The sequence below is a fragment of the Aulonocara stuartgranti genome, assembly GCF_965226115.1.
Source record: "Aulonocara stuartgranti genome assembly, chromosome: 13".
Classification (NCBI taxonomy): domain Eukaryota; kingdom Metazoa; phylum Chordata; class Actinopteri; order Cichliformes; family Cichlidae; genus Aulonocara; species Aulonocara stuartgranti.
In genome coordinates this window covers 9,346,078-9,365,317 of record NC_138949.1, presented here as the reverse complement: position 1 = coordinate 9,365,317, position 19,240 = coordinate 9,346,078, and the positions used below count along the sequence as shown (strand labels likewise).

At 40.2% G+C, this 19,240-nt stretch overlaps 1 protein-coding gene across 1 annotated transcript; it reads left to right on the top strand.

Annotated features, from left to right (window-relative positions):
- The first annotated feature begins 9,697 nt into the window (after positions 1-9,697).
- On the top strand, positions 9,698-19,187 carry opn3 (opsin 3). The gene is made up of 4 exons (XM_082557655.1): positions 9,698-10,157; positions 12,036-12,355; positions 17,239-17,490; positions 18,024-19,187. The coding sequence occupies exons 1-4, from the start codon at positions 9,839-9,841 to the stop codon at positions 18,297-18,299; spliced, it is 1,167 nt and encodes a 388-aa protein (XP_082413781.1). The 5' UTR covers positions 9,698-9,838; the 3' UTR covers positions 18,300-19,187.
- Positions 19,188-19,240: the final 53 nt, after the last annotated feature.

The following is a 19,240-nucleotide window of genomic DNA, read 5'->3' as shown; positions in this document are numbered from 1 at the left end:
TATTATGAAAGAGAATCGTGCCCAAAATCATTTGAATATCTTAACTTTTTTATCCAAACTACAAAAAGCATATAAAAAGCAAATAAAATTAACACAATCATTCCAAAACATGCTTTATGTGTTGAAATGAGTCAAAATAAGTAAATTTGGGGTGGAAAAACACCAAATGGGGCATTCTATCGGAGCACTAGGAGGATGTTTTTGCAGGAAAAAGTGAATCCTGATAAATATGATGAAGATATCTCAGAAAGCATCCACTAGCTCAGATGTTGAGCTAAATTCAGTGATATATAATCACCATGTTTTTGCATTTTATCGCAGACACACCAAAGAATGGTGCACACCTCTTCCTCCTCATAGGCCATTGTTTCCTCTGACAACACATTTAACGTATGCCATTATTAATCATGAGCAACTATTAGCTTTTGATAAATTGCCACTCAACCTAGAACAGGCTCGCGGCCAGTAACAAAAGACCGTTGGTGTTTACTATACGTTCGCTTCACTTCGTGTTGTTTATCTGTGAGTGCACTTAACGTTCATTTGTACAAAGAAAATAAGAGTGTGCCAATCAGAAAGAAGAGTGTGTCCTTGGAGACAAGAGCAGCATATCCTCTGGCTAACGTGGCTTGTCACACAGCCAGCTGCACAGGCCAACGCCAGACGAGGAGGTGAAATGAGGAGCACGGTCACTGATAAAGAGAAGAGAAAGCAGCATGAGGAAGTTTGAAAATGTAGAAGCAATTTTCCAAAAAAGAAAACTGAAACTCAAAGTATCTTTGACATGTCTGATTTAGCACAAAGATTAGAGGCAGCTGATTCTGTATGGATTCAACAAATATTTAGCAATGTGCTGCAATTAGGTGATGGTGTGTGGTTTAGAGATTAACATATAATAATTAAAATATTATTTCTATAATTTCTTGCAACACTAGAACTACAATGTGCTTCACAAATTCACAAGAGAGCAGCTTCAAAGCACCAAACAGACAAAAAAAAAAACCCAAAACCGAGCAGCATTATTCATAGAGACCATTTTTTAAAATGCATTACACAAATGCCAGTGTGTACAAGTAGGCTTCAAATGCTTTTCAGACTGAGTCACAAGCTGATCTGATAGTGAAGGAACAGTTAGTGCCACAGTATTGAAAAGATAAAAAGCACAGTCCCTCATTAAATCAGCTTCTATCCTGTTATGTTGAATCAAACCTGATTGGCATACCAGTAACTAAATGAAGTTTAACTATCAATAACCAGGTCAGCTCCAGACCCTTTCACTTGTGCACATGACGTTCAGATCACTTCTGATCGTCTGGTGTAGAATCCACAGTGGCTGTGTACAGAGACAAATTTACAAACATACATAACCTTTTGCCTGATAAACTATAACAGGAGCTGCTGACCCGGAGCGGAATTAAAGCAGCAACTCAAACTGATGGCTTGTCCCGAAGCAATTAATTAAGCAATTACTTTTTATGATGTTTATTCTGGATTCTTGTTCATTTTTCTGCCTCTTCATCTGCAAACAGAGCCACGTGTAGTAAGTCACCTTGAGCGGGATGTGCCGCGCTGCTGGAAGCACTTACATAAATTATCACATCTAACCTACTGACGGGGGTGCCGTGATTTTCTGGCCTGTGAGACAGAGGGTAATTCAGATATTAATTATGCAAATCAAATGTGTGAAATTGCAGAAAATTGTTTTCAAGTAGCCATCATCTTCTCTGCGAAGCATCCTCCGGATTCCCCTGTGTGGAGTTTAGATGAAATTCTTTTTGGATGAGCACCAATCCTAAAGACGCGTTTATGATAATGACATGCACACGCCTGTGTGAGGCTGTGAACATCAATCCAATTAATGCGACGTGGACGAGCATCCTCAGCATTTCTCACATGACAGCGAAGGACATCAAAGATGACACTGAGGGGTTGCTTGCAGTGCATGTTTCAAAGTGAGGTGGTAAGACATTGTTGGCAAATATGATATTTATATAATGATGACCACTGCAGAGAAGTTAGCCGAGCATGAGCACTTATTCTAATGGCAGATTCAGAAAACAGAGTCCAAGTGGCATGAGATCACCCAGGGATGAGGTGAGGACAGAGGCTGATGGAGACAAGCAGAAAATAGACAGCTGACACTGGCAGGTCCCAGTGGGTGACTTTGTGTTTGAATGTATTTAATGTCCACAAGCTTTGAAGACAGCATCTGCAAAAAAAAAGAAGAAAAAAAAAAGAAAAAAAAATAATTACAAAGATAAATCTTTGACACTTCTAGCATGCAGTGAGTCAGGCAGCATCTGCATTTGTGCAGGAGTAGGTTTGTGCTGACGTCAAAGCTTTTGCAGGGAAGTTGAAAGAACCGTTGGGGAGTGACGGGGGCTCAGAAGAGAGATCGGCAGAAGAAACAGACGTGCACAAAAGCGAGTGCTGATGCACCGACATTATAGCTTCAAACTGCATCTGTGAAGAGAGATTTAGGTCAAGAGTGTGTGTGCGGGATCAGAAAAATGAAGCAACATCTATTCCAACACCTTGAAACACAAACATATTTAAATATCACTGAAAATACATAAAATTGAGGTGGAGAAAAGAAGCTGAGGATGTGTACACAAACAAGCAGAAATATTTGTGAAAATAAACCAAGAATCTCTGCAAACAAAATGATAAGAGAGGATTTTTCTTCTTCTACTTAAGCAAACAAACATTTTGGAAATAACTGAGAAAAATAAACTCTTCCATTTCCGCTGATTTTGCCTGAGTCGCTTTTATGCAATTAAAATGAAATGAATACTACATTTCACATTATCTCACCCTGTTGCCTGTGGAAGAGTCCAGCTCCTCTGCTGCTAAATTCCCCACTGTTAGCTCCGTCCCATTTAGGCACAGCCAATTCTGCCTCGGTGCCTTTTGAAAACCAGCATACGCTTTTACAGGTTAGAGAGTTGGGAGTAATGTGTTGTGATGGACCAAGTTGAAAAAACAGGAGGAGTCACGGGAATTGTTAGAAAAATAGGGTATTCATTTATTTAACCCAAAAATTATATTTACAAAAGTAATAAATGTTGAACTCATAAAAGAGGTCAAAGAAACAAACCTAGACTCAGTCAAACAACTGTGAACTCAACAAACAAAACTGACCTAAACAGGAAACGACACACAGGGGTATATATACTGCAGATCAGACCACTACGACACAACAGGGTAACTAAACAAAACACAATCATAAACAACAAAAGCGATGCAGAAGAGTCCAGTTTGTTAATAAACTAAACATCAAAGAAGAAACTCAAAACCACTAACCCGAAACTCAAATATTTAATTAAGTACAAAAGCGTTTTTTTAATTTTAATTAAAGAAAATACACATTCTCCCCTTCAGCAGGAAGTGGTGGTGCGGTCCAATTATCCTTCTTTGTATTTAAGGACTTTAAACCCTGGCCACCACCTTTTGTCTGGCAACTCCCAGGGTTCATGGCAGGTAAGAAACAGGTAAAAGAAACAAAGTAATCAACTGGTATGCTTACATAAGTAAACTAAATGTGCGTGCTTACAAACAGGACAAATGTACTTAAACCAATCAATAAACTTATTAGAAACTAAAGTGTGTTACTGTGTTCAAATGAAGAAATAAAAATACACAAGAGTTACAGACTTCAGAGTGTGGCCATGGTTTTGGCCATCACTGTGTTAAAGTGGGTGCAAACAACATTTTTGCCTCCTGATCTTTCTGATAACTACAGAGATTGTACAGGTAGTCCAGCTTCTCCAGGATGGCACATCATTAAAAGTCATCAACACATCAGCAGGACTGGTATTTGCTCCTTTGTGCAAGGAAGACACTGGTGTTGAATATCTCTTCCCAAACAATCAGAAACAGACTTCATGAGGATGGCCTGAGAATCCGATGTCCTACAGTGGGCCTTGTGCTCACTGCCTGCTGTTTGCCATAGAATACCAGAACTGGCAGGTCCACCGATGGCACCCTTTGCTTTTCACAGCAGGTTCTTTCTGAGCACATGTGACAGTCGTGAAAGGGTCAGGAGAAGTCGTGGAGAACATTATGCTGTGTGTAACATCATTCAGCATGACCTGAGTTGGCGGTGGGTCAGTAATGGTCTGGGGAGGCATATTCATGCAGAGATGAGCAATGGCACCCTGACTGCCATTAGGTATCAGCATAAAATCCTTAATAAAATATATTTTATTAATAGCCAGCCACCAGGTTTGGAAACATTGTGCAATATAACACAGGTGTGGCAGCTATCTGTGACTCAATGAGGACACAGAGCATCCAAGAACACTCTTACTCCTCCTCTGCGGCTCTGGGACTTGCAGACCACGGAATCAACAAAGGTGTTCTATCTCTCATAATGGCATGTTCTAATTTCCATTTCTGACAGCTCTGATGAAATGCTCATTCACACATGCACACATGTCTATCTTATCCAATTACTGTGAGGACAAGCTATGGTTTACTGTAATGAATTATTCATAGCGCAATAAGGATGCACCACAGAGGTTAGTGTGTCAGTCTAAAGTGTGCTCCTCAGAATCCCTTTAAAAGATTATTTCTCGAATTCAGCTGCCACAATTGCCCACCGTAATTAACTTGCTGTTTGCAGGGGCAGAATCGAGTCCACCAATCTGTGACTCGCTGCGATTAGAGTTTAATTCTGGCTGCCCTTGTAGCTGCACATGGACTTTGACTTGTGAAACGTTAAAATGAGATTTTAAAGGAGGAATACTCATGACGTGTTATCACCGTGTCGCCATGCACACGTGCACATCCCTGTTCTCCAGTGACGCTAACATTTTTATTTATTTCTGACAGAAGAGATTCTTTGGCAAATTTTCAAAGACGCTTAGCCGTGGCAGTGAAGAGGCACTGAACATAAGCGTGTCAATAATAATGACAGCCGCTATCCACAGAGAATTGTTTACGCAATTAAAAAGCTTATATCCAGCAGCGAGCTTGAAAATGAACAATTATTTTAGCTGTAAGAACGAGGCTGGAAACGTGAAAAAGCACACAGACAGCACACTTTTATAAACTTGAGAATGCGCTGCATCTACAGCAATGTATTAAAGCTGCAGTATGCTCTGTCCTCAACTTCCAAGTTCAAATCCTCTCCTCTGTTAATCCCTCGGAGAGGGCAGGGATGATGGGACACACGGCCTTTAGAGAGAACCTGGTTTTGGCCACATGCTTTATTCTGCTATTTAACAAAATGAGCAGACGCCAGCTGTTGCAGCAGTGGATGTGGGCCGAGTGTAAGTCAGGAGCCACGTCATACATGCCAGCTGTTTGTGGCATCAGACAATCTGAATTTGTGACTCGTCAAATTGCCCATCTGGGTCAAAGCAATAGTAAATAAATAATCAGTGGGTTTTAGTCATGTGGTGACTTATTATTAAAAAAATGAACATCATTAGTTGCAAAAGTACTGGGCTGTTTTTCTCCTCAATAATTTCACTAGATATTGTGCTCGGAGCTAAGAGCAGCCGAGGTAAATTGCTTGGCCCCACAAAACAATCTGTGTTAACAGGTCTGTAATCCATAAATTAACCTATCATCCTTTTCATAAATTCATGTCATGGTGAATTATTGTACTAAGCATGTCCACAGTTAGATAAAATGAAATAAGTATAGCTACAAGCAATCCCTATCCACCAAGGATTCAGGCTTCAACTTCTTCCAAATGCTCTGTTTAGGACAGTTTTTCTACTCTTAGCTCTGTATGATGTCATTTAGAACACATATCCTTAATATGATCACCTAAGACACACGCACTACTGTTCACTTATTATGTTTGAGTGTTTTAGCTCCGCTCATAAAGAGAGCGGAGCTAAAATGGTTTGTTTCAGGGAGGAACTGAGGGTCTGCACCAAGACCCAGAATAAGCTACACAAAGCTTAATAAAACTCTGAAGTATGCAAGGGAGAAAACAGGGGATTTAAAATGAGCACGTGTCTTCTTTGAATTATCTTTAAACGAGTTAATATTTGTGTGTAGATGCATATTCATCAGGGTTCCAATGTTTGCTTCCCCCTTTAGTGAAATCACATTTGGGAAGCCCAAGTAGGGGTGCAGCGAGTTCATTAAGCCAAGCTGTTTCACATTAATTTTACATTCAGTTGTTTAATAACTTCAAAGAAACCATACTTAATGGCTTTGAAATTAAAATTCTTTGAGGGAAAAAGTTAAAACATAATGAAAAAAAAGTTCTGTGTGAAAATGAACAAAGCAAAGAGTTTGAAATGTTTTTGAAGGGCTTTAACAGGTAAACAGGTCTGTATGACTTTAGTGACAAAAAGAGACAATAACATGTGAACTCACAGTTTCACATAGACGGAGCTTCTATGCTGTGGCTTTGATTATTGCATTTGTTTGACACTTTTATGGACAATTGTTTTTCTAGCTTACTTTGGCTGTCTTAACAATCCATCAAGCCTACCAGGTTTACACGCAATTAGGTTAATCGTCTGCCGGTTGATTCTTCATATATTTAATACAAACATGAGAGTATTCATTTTCTTTTTAAACTCATAGCAAGAAAGAGGAGCTTATAAGCTGCATTTCTTCTTGTTCGCCACTTCCCGCTACAGGACTTTGCTTTGTCCATTTCAGATAAGGACTGTAATTTTGAGTGAAGAATAGATTACTTGAATTGCCTTTCAGAAGGCCAAGAAGAAAAAGAAAAAGTCAGCAAGCAATCAGCTTTATTTCTGCCAAAAGCCGTGTGGTCATGCATGAAAGTAGTTGTAATGATTGAACGAGCTCATAGGGTCTGAATATCACCTCTGGAGCCCCACACGGGTTTCTCTAAAAGACACCGGAGGGTAGCCGGGTTCACCGCTGCAGCCTGACTGGAGAGAGTCAGGAAGCGTGTGTTGATGCTTATAGATGTCTGAGTGATGGTAGAACTGCCAGAGATAGAGCTCTGTCATGTTTGAAGTGCTAATGTTTGTGACGGAGAGGTGAAAAAAAGCTACTTTAAAGTTCATTATGGAGCTAATTCCCAGCACAGTGAGAGTAGCTTTACAATAATTGCATCTCCAGGGAGAAAAGCAGTGGGTGATTTTGTACATTCAAGCAGATGTGCATTGCTGAAATATGCTCAGAGATCACCTGTAGAGGGATTCCATTTAATTAAACATATGGCCTCTCGCTAAATTATGAGAGAAGGTCTGATCGGATAGAAAAAGAGGAGAAAAAACATTAAAGACTTGTCTAAATTTAAATACTTATGGATAGCAGTAAAAGCAATAAGATTAAACATAAAAAGGATGCCTACACAGAACAAAAACTTAACTAGATATCTATATCTGAATGCTGTTGACCTATTTATTGATAATAGTTTAATTTCAAGTGCTGCTGGTCTGAACAATATATTGATGGACCACTGTTTCCCAGCATAACAGCACAATTGCATCACAGATTATTACAGTTAGTAATAATCACAGGCTTACGACTTACCCTCCCTTACAATATCCTTGGCAAGAAAGGAGAACATATTTTATGAACGGCACGTGAGCAAGTGAGTCAGTGGGTGAACTGCACAATTTAAGCACTTCCAGTCTGTGCGACATCCCCGCGTCTTAAAGAGAATTCTGCTATTTTAAATCAACCTGTAGGCGCAGAGAAACGAGGTCAGACACAAACAACGTCGCCGTGGGAACCCTGCGCTTCAGCAGCACAATGACATTTCTCTGTGGAAAAAAACGAGGTGGAGGAAGACCACCTCAAAATGTCACAGGACCCACAGATACGCATTTGTTAAAAAAAAAAAAGGAAAATCAGAACAGTTAATGAACTGTCACCATTTGGTTTCGAGTGCACGTGAGACTCTGAGTGTGAGAAGTTTCCTACAGAGTTTTACAATACAGAATATAAGCATGTATGTGAAATCTCATCATTACCCCTTTTTACACTGGTAATATAAAAACAGTTGGAGAACATCCCCATCCTCTCTAATCTGTCAGGCATAAGATTACTGTTCAATCGATTACCAGCAGGTGTTAGGGACATGACTTCAGGTGTTCCTCATCAGCAAGGGTGTAGATTTGGTTGTGGCATTGGTGGGGACGGATGATTCAACCATCGAACCCTGCCCTGTTTCTTATTTTTTCCTTTTTGTTTTTGCTTCTTGATAAAGAAAGAGAAATATACTTGCCTACATATGCTATTCTACATGGTTTTAAACCATTTAAAATTACAATTCATAGTTTTATATGTGAATTATATAATGTTAAATTACTATTAAACAAATGACCGACTAAGTATTTTAGGCTTTAGTTTACTTCAGCCATATTCCATATAAATCAGGTATTATACAAAAATAAAAATAGCTTCAAATACAGTCATGACAATAAAAGAATATGACTTTAAGAAATTAACAACATTAGTTCAGTTACAGTACACCAACATCTCTTATACATTAGCACTAAGGGAACACTGAATGACCTGTTGGTTTTTGTCCATAAAACTACTCGTCTAAGATTACCACAAAGTAAAAGGTCTCTCAGCAACATTATGCACTACTGCCCTCTATCAGATCAGTGAGCTTGGATGTTTTATTCTCAACATGAACTACTGTTACAGCAACAGACATGGACTACATGCCCACACAACAAACACATGCCTGCTCCTCTCATTAGCTGAAATGAACTGCTGGCATATTGGTTTTACATCTGTACTGTCCAGTCTCTCCTGGTGGACATGGCATCACATTATTCATGGTTACATACAATTTTAGACTGATGTGGGCCAAGCTCCTACTTGGGGGGGGGGGGGGGGGGGGGGGGGGGGGTATACATGTACATATATATATACAAAAAACTTGAATCTTACAGTGTTTATTTATCGGATAAAATACCGTTATTATTAAACAGGCCGGGGGTGTCCAAATTCAGAGGCTGCGTCCACCTGAGGACCCGGCCTTTGTGGTCTAAGTGGGCCGGGTCCTCCAAAAGCCGGGTAGACCGGAAATGAGCGATTGTGAAATTGGACGGTCTAGCCTTCAGAATTACGTCACCTGCCGTCTGCTCCTTGCTGTCTAAAATATAACCGGACGCTGGCGTAGATGGTCGAATAAACTGCTGTCACACAGCTGAATAAGTGTGAGAACCCGGAGGAATCCTCCCGAGGGATTAATAAATCTAGTTTACAGTTTTTTCTGATTGCTTAAACCCTAACTCTGATTCCTGTAGCACAATCTCTAAAACTATTCAGACTTATAGCAAAACCACTCACTGAGTTTGCAAAACTAAAAGCACAAAAACTGCTTTGCACTCAGTTTGCAATTTTGTAACACACACTTTGCAAAACTGTAGGCACAATTCACTGCACAACACTCAATTACCAAATTTCCAACACACTCCTAGCAAAAGTATACACATGTATGGCTATCATTAACACTAATTTGCCAACTGTCTGGCACACTTTCACATGTGAAAACTTTTTTAGATAATTAGTTCACTTTGCAATCCCCACAAAGAAAGAACGCCTTTATTTCAACATGTATGTCTTTGTTTGACTTTTTATTTTATTTTTTGTTTTTTCGAAGTACAGCCAAACTCCTAATCTCAGTAGACCTAAATATAGACCTAAGAATACAAAAAGCCTTACTTTGAAAGTATAAACGGAAGCCTGACGTTCCTGTTGGGTCTGACTAGTCACTGGTATATTGACCTAGTTTCAGCAAACAGCAGTCTCAGGTTGGCTTTTGAATTAGCGGCGCGCGAGGAGCCGGTGTGGGAGCGCCGACGAGCGCACAGCCTCTCGTGCCCAGAGACGCGCGCAGCACAATGCTGGAAACCAAGTTTCCATCCGCGAAATGAATCTCCCTAACGAAACCAGAGCCGGGAGAAGTACAGAACATTACATTTTCGCACTTGGCACCTACAAACTTCTCGCTTTTACCATTGGGACTATCGGAGTATTCGGCTTTTGCAATAACGTCTTTGTCATAATACTCTACTGTAGGTTCAAAAGACTCCGGACGCCTACCAATTTGCTGCTGGTCAACATAAGTTTGAGTGATTTTCTAGTTTCTGTCATCGGAATAAACTTTACCTTCGCTTCGTGCGTTAAAGGCGGATGGATTTGGAGCCAGTCGACGTGCATCTGGGACGGCTTCAGCAACAGCTTATTTGGTGAGAGGAGAAAAAAATAAAGTAATTTAATCGTTTATGCTAGCATGTGTTAACATTTAATAATAGTTTTTATTAAAATAATTTACAAATATAATTCTTTAACCCTGTTACATTTTTGTGTGTCTCGCACTATATGCAAGGAAATAGCGGCTCAGTGTAAATAGGCAGAAGGCGGAGAGAAGCTCATTAATAACAAAGAATGCACTACGAAGGCATGAAGGACGTTATCAGTAACATAAATCTAAATATAATTGGGGGGTTTTTTTAAAATTTTTTTCAAATGACACATTATCTACGAGTTCTTGTGAAAATTTCCTCTCTTCAATTGTATTAAAATACAGAGTAATATCTAGCTGCTATGCTGAGCTTTATATTGTGTATTTTTTTCTTCCTGTATTTATACTTGCATCATACAGTGAGGAATCTTTTGACACCTCCCTGCGCCTGCCCTTCTATGTTAGCAAAAGTGTCCATTTATTTCCAGCATAAGTCTATTCATCTGGGAAGTGTGAATAAACATTGAGGGTCATTGTCTGGGTCCCACCAGCGTAGGAATTAGAGCTCAGAAGGACTCATGTGTGGTAATGAGCTCATTAGTGATAGCCTCCAAGTCTTCTTCTTTTATTTTTTTTTTCTCCCGCTTCAGCAAATGAAACCCAGCGAACCAGCTGGACTTCTGTCATCCTGCTGTCCTTTAAGTGACATTGTCTTCTTTCCACATATTCCAAAGGGCACACTTGCCCGCCTGTGTCCGGTGTGCAGCACTGCAGCAGTGGTTGTGGCTTGCAATGTACATGTCACAGGAGAATTCAGAACCAAAAGGCATACAAAGATAGTGTTGATATAACAGTTTATATAAGATGAAGTCTTTCGTGAATAAAGTGGCATTGAAGAGAGAAGATGCTGCGTTCTGTCTCTTTGGCCCTTAGATAACCTCCCTCCCCCCCTTGTCAAAAGGGGGGGGAAAGGATTCTGTGTGATATTTGATATGTGAAAAACTCAAGGTCATACAGGTTGTCATGGCTTGAGTGGGTGTGAGCACTGCAAATCCAGAGAACCTGCTTACACTGAGCATACTGTTACAATTGAGGTATATAAAGATAACCCCCTTGGCTTGACAGTACGTGTGCCCTCCAATAATCCATGCACAAATAAGATGTCTTCTTTGCACATTACTTTAAGTGTGACTCAGTAACTGACACACAAAGGGCCACAGGAGCTGCAGCAGTAAGCCCTGGCTGTTCTGTCCAAGCACATCCTTCCTTCAGCTGGTTTGCTGTGGCTCAAACTTAGCGCATACTATATAACGTCTCCCTTTGTAATCTGTGCATCCACCTATTGATGCTGTATCTGTCTCATTCGTATGTAACAAAAGAATAATAAACCTATCTGAGCTTACATAACTGGCTATACATGTATATAGGTTAGGGGAGGGTGTATGATGAAGTTTGAATAAAAATATTTTCCCTGGCATATTGACCTAATTTCAGCAAAGTTATCGTAGATGCTATACCAGGGCTTTAAGAGGTGCTCTTAAGATTGCATGCTTATAAGTAAAATGATGCACAGGAGGAACAAAAGAGCGACAGCTATGCACACAAGACACTTCAGTACGTGTGGTAAAAGCAGGCTGTGTAATGCAGATGCGGGTCCTAAAGGTGTGTGTGCGTAGGAGTCAAGAGCCTCTTTCTGTGCATCTTCACAGGGTTTTGCACCAAAATGATTGAATGTGATGTCCAGACACAAGATGTTCAGATTTGTGTTTACACTGAGTGCGATGTACACTCAACCCAGACACGCTGAGTAGCCACTGACCCAAATCCTGCAGTGCGCGGTCTGCATTACTCAGCGTGGTTGTCTCTCTCCCTTTGCTGCCAGGCATCGTTTCCATCATGACTCTGGCGGCCCTGGCTTATGAGCGCTATATCCGGGTGGTCCATGCACAGGTGGTGGACTTCCCCTGGGCATGGCGAGCCATCGCCCACATCTGGCTCTACTCCCTGGCCTGGACAGGTGCTCCCCTGCTCGGGTGGAACCGCTACACTCTAGAGATCCACAGGCTGGGCTGCTCTCTGGACTGGACCTCGAAGGACCCAAACGATGCCTCATTCATCCTCTTATTCCTCTTGGCATGTTTCTTTGTGCCTGTTGGTGTCATGATCTACTGCTATGGGAACATCCTGTATACAGTGCAAAGGGTAAGGAATAAAAAGGATTGTTTGGGGTTTTTTTATTGCTTGCTTCTCTTAGAAACAATAAGATTAATAAACTGAATGAACAACATGGGATTGTAAATGAAGGCTAGCCTATCAAAACATTAACCACGACGGTCAAAACTTATGGTACACATCCCCACAAAAATACATCTCTATTCAAATATTAACCCCCATTTCAGATGCTTATCGATTTATTGATGTAGAGTTTTGTACGTTGTTATTTCTCACTTCCAGAATAGTAGACTTCAGTTGTTTTAAGATTTTGCACAAAACACATTTTTAGTTTTGGGTCATACTCCTGAAACATCTTTTTTGTGCTGTAACTTGAATTTTCACTGCTGTTTTCTTCCCTTGTCTTATAACTGACAGCTCAACTGTGCAAGCATGTACAATAAAAGTGAGACATCAGAGAACAATACAAAAACAAAACTCCAGCTCTTATACCCGACAACAAATTCCAGTGTGTAAACACACTCCAGCTGCTTTGAGTGCTAACACCTCAGTTCATGTAACACTTGAAGTGTCGCTGTCTTTCAGCTTACACATGAATTAGCACTGATGTGTCGCAGGACTTCCACTTCAGCTGACTTTGAGGTCAGTTCATCACATGCAGCGAAAGAACATTTCAGCGTTTTATACCAACTTACAAAGGATATTTCAGTGTCATCACTTGATCTCCAAATTGACGAATCAATTGTTTAAAAGAAGAGAAAAAAGTGGAACTAAAAAGAAAAAGCTAGAGGAACAACAGCTTACCTAAGCAGAAACCGCTTAAGTTAACTGGCAACAGGTAAAAAACATGACTGGGTATAAAAACACCATCTTAGGCTATGTCCACACTAGCCCGGATAGATTTGAAAACGGCATTTTCGTCTGAAAACGCTCCGCGTCCAACTATCGTTTTCAGTCGTTTTCACAGAGTTGTGCGTCCAGATTGAAACGGACGAAAACGCTTATGCTCCAGTACTGCGCATGCATGAAACGCAAGACGATTCGACCTGACTGATTTCTGTCTGCCGCTTATTTACTTTCCGGCTCTTTGAAACGTCGCGGCAAAATGTCGAGGAAAAGCGCCGAGTTTTTTAAATGGACTAACAATGAGGTGGAGTTGTTGCTGCGAGTAACACAAAAGTACAAAGTTGCAAAAGCGAATGAGAATTAAAAAATCTGAAGAAAAGCTATCTGAAGCATGTACAGACTGATATTAATCTTTAATAGGGCTGTCAAAATTGAGAGCAAACAAAACAACTGCTGTATAATGGCCCTCCGCTATCTTTGTTTAATTGGTCACATGACTAAAATGTGTCATCGTTTTCAAAAAGGCTCCGGGTTCGTTGTCCACACTGCAACGTGAAAACGGCGTTTTCAAATGCATCTGCTTTGGAGAGCGTTTTCAAAACACTGTTTTCCTTGACCAAAACACCGTCCCGGTGTGGACGGAAGGCCAAAACAGAGAGAAAAAGATGCATTTTCATTTGAAAACTTTGAAATGTTCTGTCATGTAAATTGTTACATGGGCTCAGGAACAGTTCCAGAAATCATTATCTGTGAACATTTCACCATGCTATCCTCAAGTGCAGATTAAAGCTCTGTCATGCAAAGAAGAAGCCATATGTGAACATGATCCAGAAATGCTGCTGTTTATTCTGCCCTAAATTTAATTTCAAATAGACTAAGGCAAAATGGAAAATTGTTCCGTGGTCAAGCAACCTTAAAATCTGACATTATTTTTGGAAAACATGGAAACTGTTTTCAAAAAAGCATAAAGAGGGGAGCGTCCCTCAGTGCTTAGTTTAAAAGCCTGCCTCTGGTGTTATGGGGGTACATTAGGGAGTATTGAATTAGGAGCTTGCAGATCTGGAAACACACCACGAATGCTGTATCTACAGGTTTCAGAGCAACACCCAGATTACATCTTTTTCAGAGAAGGCCTTGCTTATTTTAGAAAGACAATGCCAAAACACATACTGCAGATATTACAACAGCATAGCTTTGTAGTAGAAGATACTGAACTGAACTCTGCAGACTTTACACCAATAGAACGAATGATACGCCAAACATATTCAATCAGTATCAGCTTCTATAGCAGCTGATAAATAAAAAAAAGTAATAAAGACAGGGGAAAACCATGTTATGAGTCTTGGCATTGCATTGTTTGTCTACCAGAGAGCACTCTGCGACTTCACTGTTGGAAACATAACCAATATTAGGGAAATCTGTTTATGTACTTACTTTGTAAGTATTGGCTGATATATTGGAATATCACTAAATATTTGTGTAGTTTCAGCTGAGGGGTTGCATTGAGTGAAATCTAATTTAAAAGACATCTGACAATTTAAAATTTTTAGTTTGTTTAAAACAGAACATCAGTCATGTGGCTCCACCTCACAGTCCATCACACTTCACAGGTTATTGTAATGTGTGGAATGGATTGTAGATTGACACTTTGCCATGGTATAAGCTCACTGGGCCTTTAGTCGAATGCTCTAAAAATGGTCGGCATTTACAAACTGATTGGCGAATGGAACAGGAAGTCTTAGTCAAGAAGCCACAACAAACAAGTCGTCACTTCCAGACGCTAAGTAAGCATACTAGTCAATAGCTTCTCAAATTGTTAGTAACTCAGTTACTGTTGCAAAAGTTTTGTTTTGTTTTTTTATCTCTTTGCATGATTATTTTATACCTTTAGCCAGAGATTGAAAATGCAGACTCTGCGACATTCATTTCACACCCTTTTCATTAACGGCTGTTTTATCATTACATTCCTCTGTGCCTTTGGGACCTGTCCTGTATGCTAGAACTCATCCAGAAAACTCACTATTGTGCTTCTCAGAAGCATTGCCTTAAATTCTTGTGGCAAAGGACAAGTGACATGAGTTCAGTTTATTTTAATAATGTCACGAAAAAATACTTTGTCTGTGAAGGAATCTGCAGTCATCATTCAAGAGATGACTGCTGAAGTGACACAGCACATTTTGTAATGAAACATGTAAATGAGAAAGGGACTAACTGATTTCCAAGCCTTCCTGCATCAGTTTCCTTTCTTAAATATGCACAATCATGCAGGAAGTGTGAGCTGCTGCGTTCTTGGAGCACCTCAGAGGCCTGGTTGGATTTGTCACATGTCACAGTATTTTGGGAACATCTTCAAAGAGGAATAACTCAGTACCCTGCAGACTATTTCTGGTTTGATACGAGAGCAGCTGGTCGGCTTTGCTACAGAAAGAAAATCTTATTATAGATATGTGAAGGCCTGGAGAAACAATAGAATTTAAGCTTGCAAAAGGTTGTGGATTAATAAGAAAAAGAGCATAAAGAGCACAAATTGTAAAGTCATAAGTATTGTATTCACGTCTACGTTCAGCTGCTGTGTTCTTTTTTGAGCGAGTCTAGAGAATAGCTATATTGTTTATCATCACATCTCTTTAGCTGAAGGGTAGGTTTGATCTGCAGTGTCGTGAACCCAGCCTGTTACCAAGGCATTATCATGTTTTCACAACTTTTACGATGTTACCAACATCTTAAGATACAACTCTCAAGAGGAGAAGAGAGATAAAACTGGAAATTAATGTAATCTATCTTATTGTAACCAGTAAACTAGCCTGACAGCTGTAGAGCTTTGGTGGGTTTAAATATAAAAAGAAATAAAACAAATAGAGAGAACTCCCAATGAAAATGAAAACTAACTTTCTGTTTTTTAACTATCCTTCCATCCATCCATGTGGCTGCTAAACCAATAAATTTACCACAAGAGACACAGAACCGGGATGTTCACTCCAAATAACAGCCGTCCTGACACAGAGCTTAAATTGATTTAATCTGAGTCGAGAGCTGGACTCGACAGCTGTCCAATCACCATCTTAGTGATGGCAGCCAGGAGAGAGAGTGTGTCATGTCTTAGAATCAGAGGCCAATCATAACATGGGGAGCACACACTGTGCTTGCACAAAAGCTAGTGGTTAAACTATAAAGTCACAAGCTAAAGTTGTACAATGATTAACAGGCAAAGAGCTCAAAATGACTACACATTTATTGATTTCTACTTAAATGCTGCCCAAACAGTAAATTACACTAAATATTTCAGTGCAGGGAAACTGGATTGAATGTGCACAGAATCGCAGTGTTAGAAAGAAAGACATTGCAAAGGTTTGATTCTGAGACGAGAATGAAATCCACATTGTCCACGTGCTCTGTGTCTGTCTAAAGGCAGTTGAAGATACTTCTTGGATAGCAAAATAACATCTTACCAATATTTGTTTCCCGAAGAATGTTAACTCCTGCAGATTAATTTGTTCTGGTATATGTTTTGACGTTGACTATATGGATGTACACAAGCAGTTCCTGCAAAGTTAGCAGGAGGGGAGGTTTGTTGTACAAATCCTACCAGCAAGAGGGTTAGGTTCACAAAGTCTGTTGCCATGGTAACTGACCGTCTCTTTGACTAAGCCTGCTTCCTGGAACAGGCCCCAAGATGAAACACAGGCAAAAGCCCTTAGGATGATAAAAAATAAAGCAAAGGAAAACGGAATAAAAACCACTGAAATGTGACTATGGAAGTAGAAGAGCTGCTGAGGGAACAAGACAGACAGGGGAGAATGGGGAGATCAATAATATAGCACAGGTTGATATATATCCCAGAGTTGAGAAATTACTTTGGTGTAGCAGGTAGAAATTAGGATTAATCCCCCCCCAAATAACATAAAATTGTCTTAGATAAGTAGAATAAACTAATGAGGCTAAGCAAAAAAACAAAATCAAAGACTGTGACATAAATTTACTTTATGACAAAGTGTCACTGTAACTTGTTTGCTTGATAAAGAAATATCCCATCATGTCAGCATCCTGCTCTGTCCTGTTTCTTATAGCTGCGCTCTCTCCAAGACCTCCAAACGGTTCAAATCATCAAGATTTTGCGTTATGAGAAGAAAGTCGCCGTGATGTTTCTCCTGATGATAACCTGCTTCCTGGTTTGTTGGACACCCTACGCTGTCGTCTCCATGATGGAGGCCTTCGGCAGGAAGAGCATGGTCTCGCCCACTCTGGCCATCATCCCATCATTCTTTGCCAAGTCGAGCACGGCGTACAACCCCCTCATTTACGTCTTTATGAGCAGAAAGGTTTGTAATCAAATTATTTTTCTTTTCTTTTTTTTAATGTTTGGGGTGAGGCTACCTCTCCAGCACCAATCTCTTTGTGTTGCTGCTCAAAAATCAGCCCAGGTTAGGCTTCTGTCTAGAATACATGATATATTTCACTTGAGAGTTCTGAATAGCCGCTTGCTGTGTAGTTTGTCATCCCTCCCCCGGAGTAACCACAGCTGACCCATAATTAAATATGGACAAACACAACAAATCAATAGCATCTCAATGTGAGGGGACGGTTTCGTCTCCTCTTGTGTAACTGCAGCTTTAAGTAGCAAATTGCAGGAATATCTTCCCACAAAATGTCACTATTTTAAAAATATTTTTCCATTCCTTAATATGGTGAGCATAAAAATTTATTTTATTTTGTATGTCAGAGTGAAATGGTCTGGACCACTAGTCTTGGTTTGCTGGCTAGAGGCTGATCTCTTGTGTGTTTGACATACTAATGAGTGAAGAAAGGAGGCTGTTGTTAAATACCAGCCTTTGCTTCTGTTTCTCTTCCACAGTTCCGCCGCTGTTTGCTGCAGCTGCTCTGCTCTCGGATCTCTTGGCTGCAGCGCAACCTCAAAGAGCGCCCCCTGGCTCCGACCGAGCGTCCCATCCGACCGATCGTTGTGTCCAGTATGTGCAGCAGCACCAAGGCGCGACCCAAGAAGAGGGTGACCTTCAATTCCTCCTCAATCGTCTTCATCATCACCAGCGATGACTTCCAGCACCTGGATGTGACCTCCAAGGCTGGAAACTCCACGCAGTTTAATGTTATCCAAGTGAGGCCACTGTGAGCCAAAAACACCGGACTTCTCACCCCACCACTCCGTATGCCTTAGAACCTAACATGCAACTCCAAGCCAAAACAATCCTGTCTGACCTCCCTGGCTGTTTCTGTGTCCACACGTGGTAACAGCCTGGTTACAGCTTCATGTATAAACCCAACTGTAAGCCCAAGTTCTCAAATAAACCAGTTTGAGTAGTATGAAAGTTTGACATCCTCATCTAACATCGGCTGTTGTGATATAAGTAACTTAATGTAGTAGTGGTGGTATTTTTCTCACACGCATTTGTCAGATATGCCATACAGTATATGTGACAGCTGTAGGACTTTGTTGAGTATATGAAAGGCAGTTGAGGACCTGAGTTTGGCTTAACATGTGGTAGCATTTTCATTTTTTGGTTGGTACCCAACTGTGTATAATGGAATACAAGCCTTAGATTCTTAGCCATAACCCATAATGCACAAACTGACATTACTGTGTATGGATTCAATAAAGAGACCCTATTTTAAGCTATCTAGCCTGTTTACTTAAGCTCATCTTATTTTAATGTAAATATCAAGTGTGACAAGATCAGTCACTGTGAAATTACACTTGGTAGATTTGTATGTATTAGGACGATGGGAGTAGCCCTACTTGAAGACTAAGAGGAAATGAGACTAAGACCTTAGTGACACACTCCTTTCATTTCCTCCTGAGCTGTCAGCTATGAATAGATTTAATGAATGGTTTTCCTTAGTTGATAAAAACCCTTTTAACTGTGGATGTGAGAACGAGTGAGAGGGATTTTGTCTTTTTAGACAGTTGGAAAACTGGGACTTGGTTGATTTCTTACTGTATTTTCACTATGAAGCATATCTTATAATAAAGACTGGAAACAGAAAAAAAACTTGCCTAGCTGTGTCCATAGGTGACAAAACTGGAAATTTAACATTTATGCTTTTTGCCAGAGA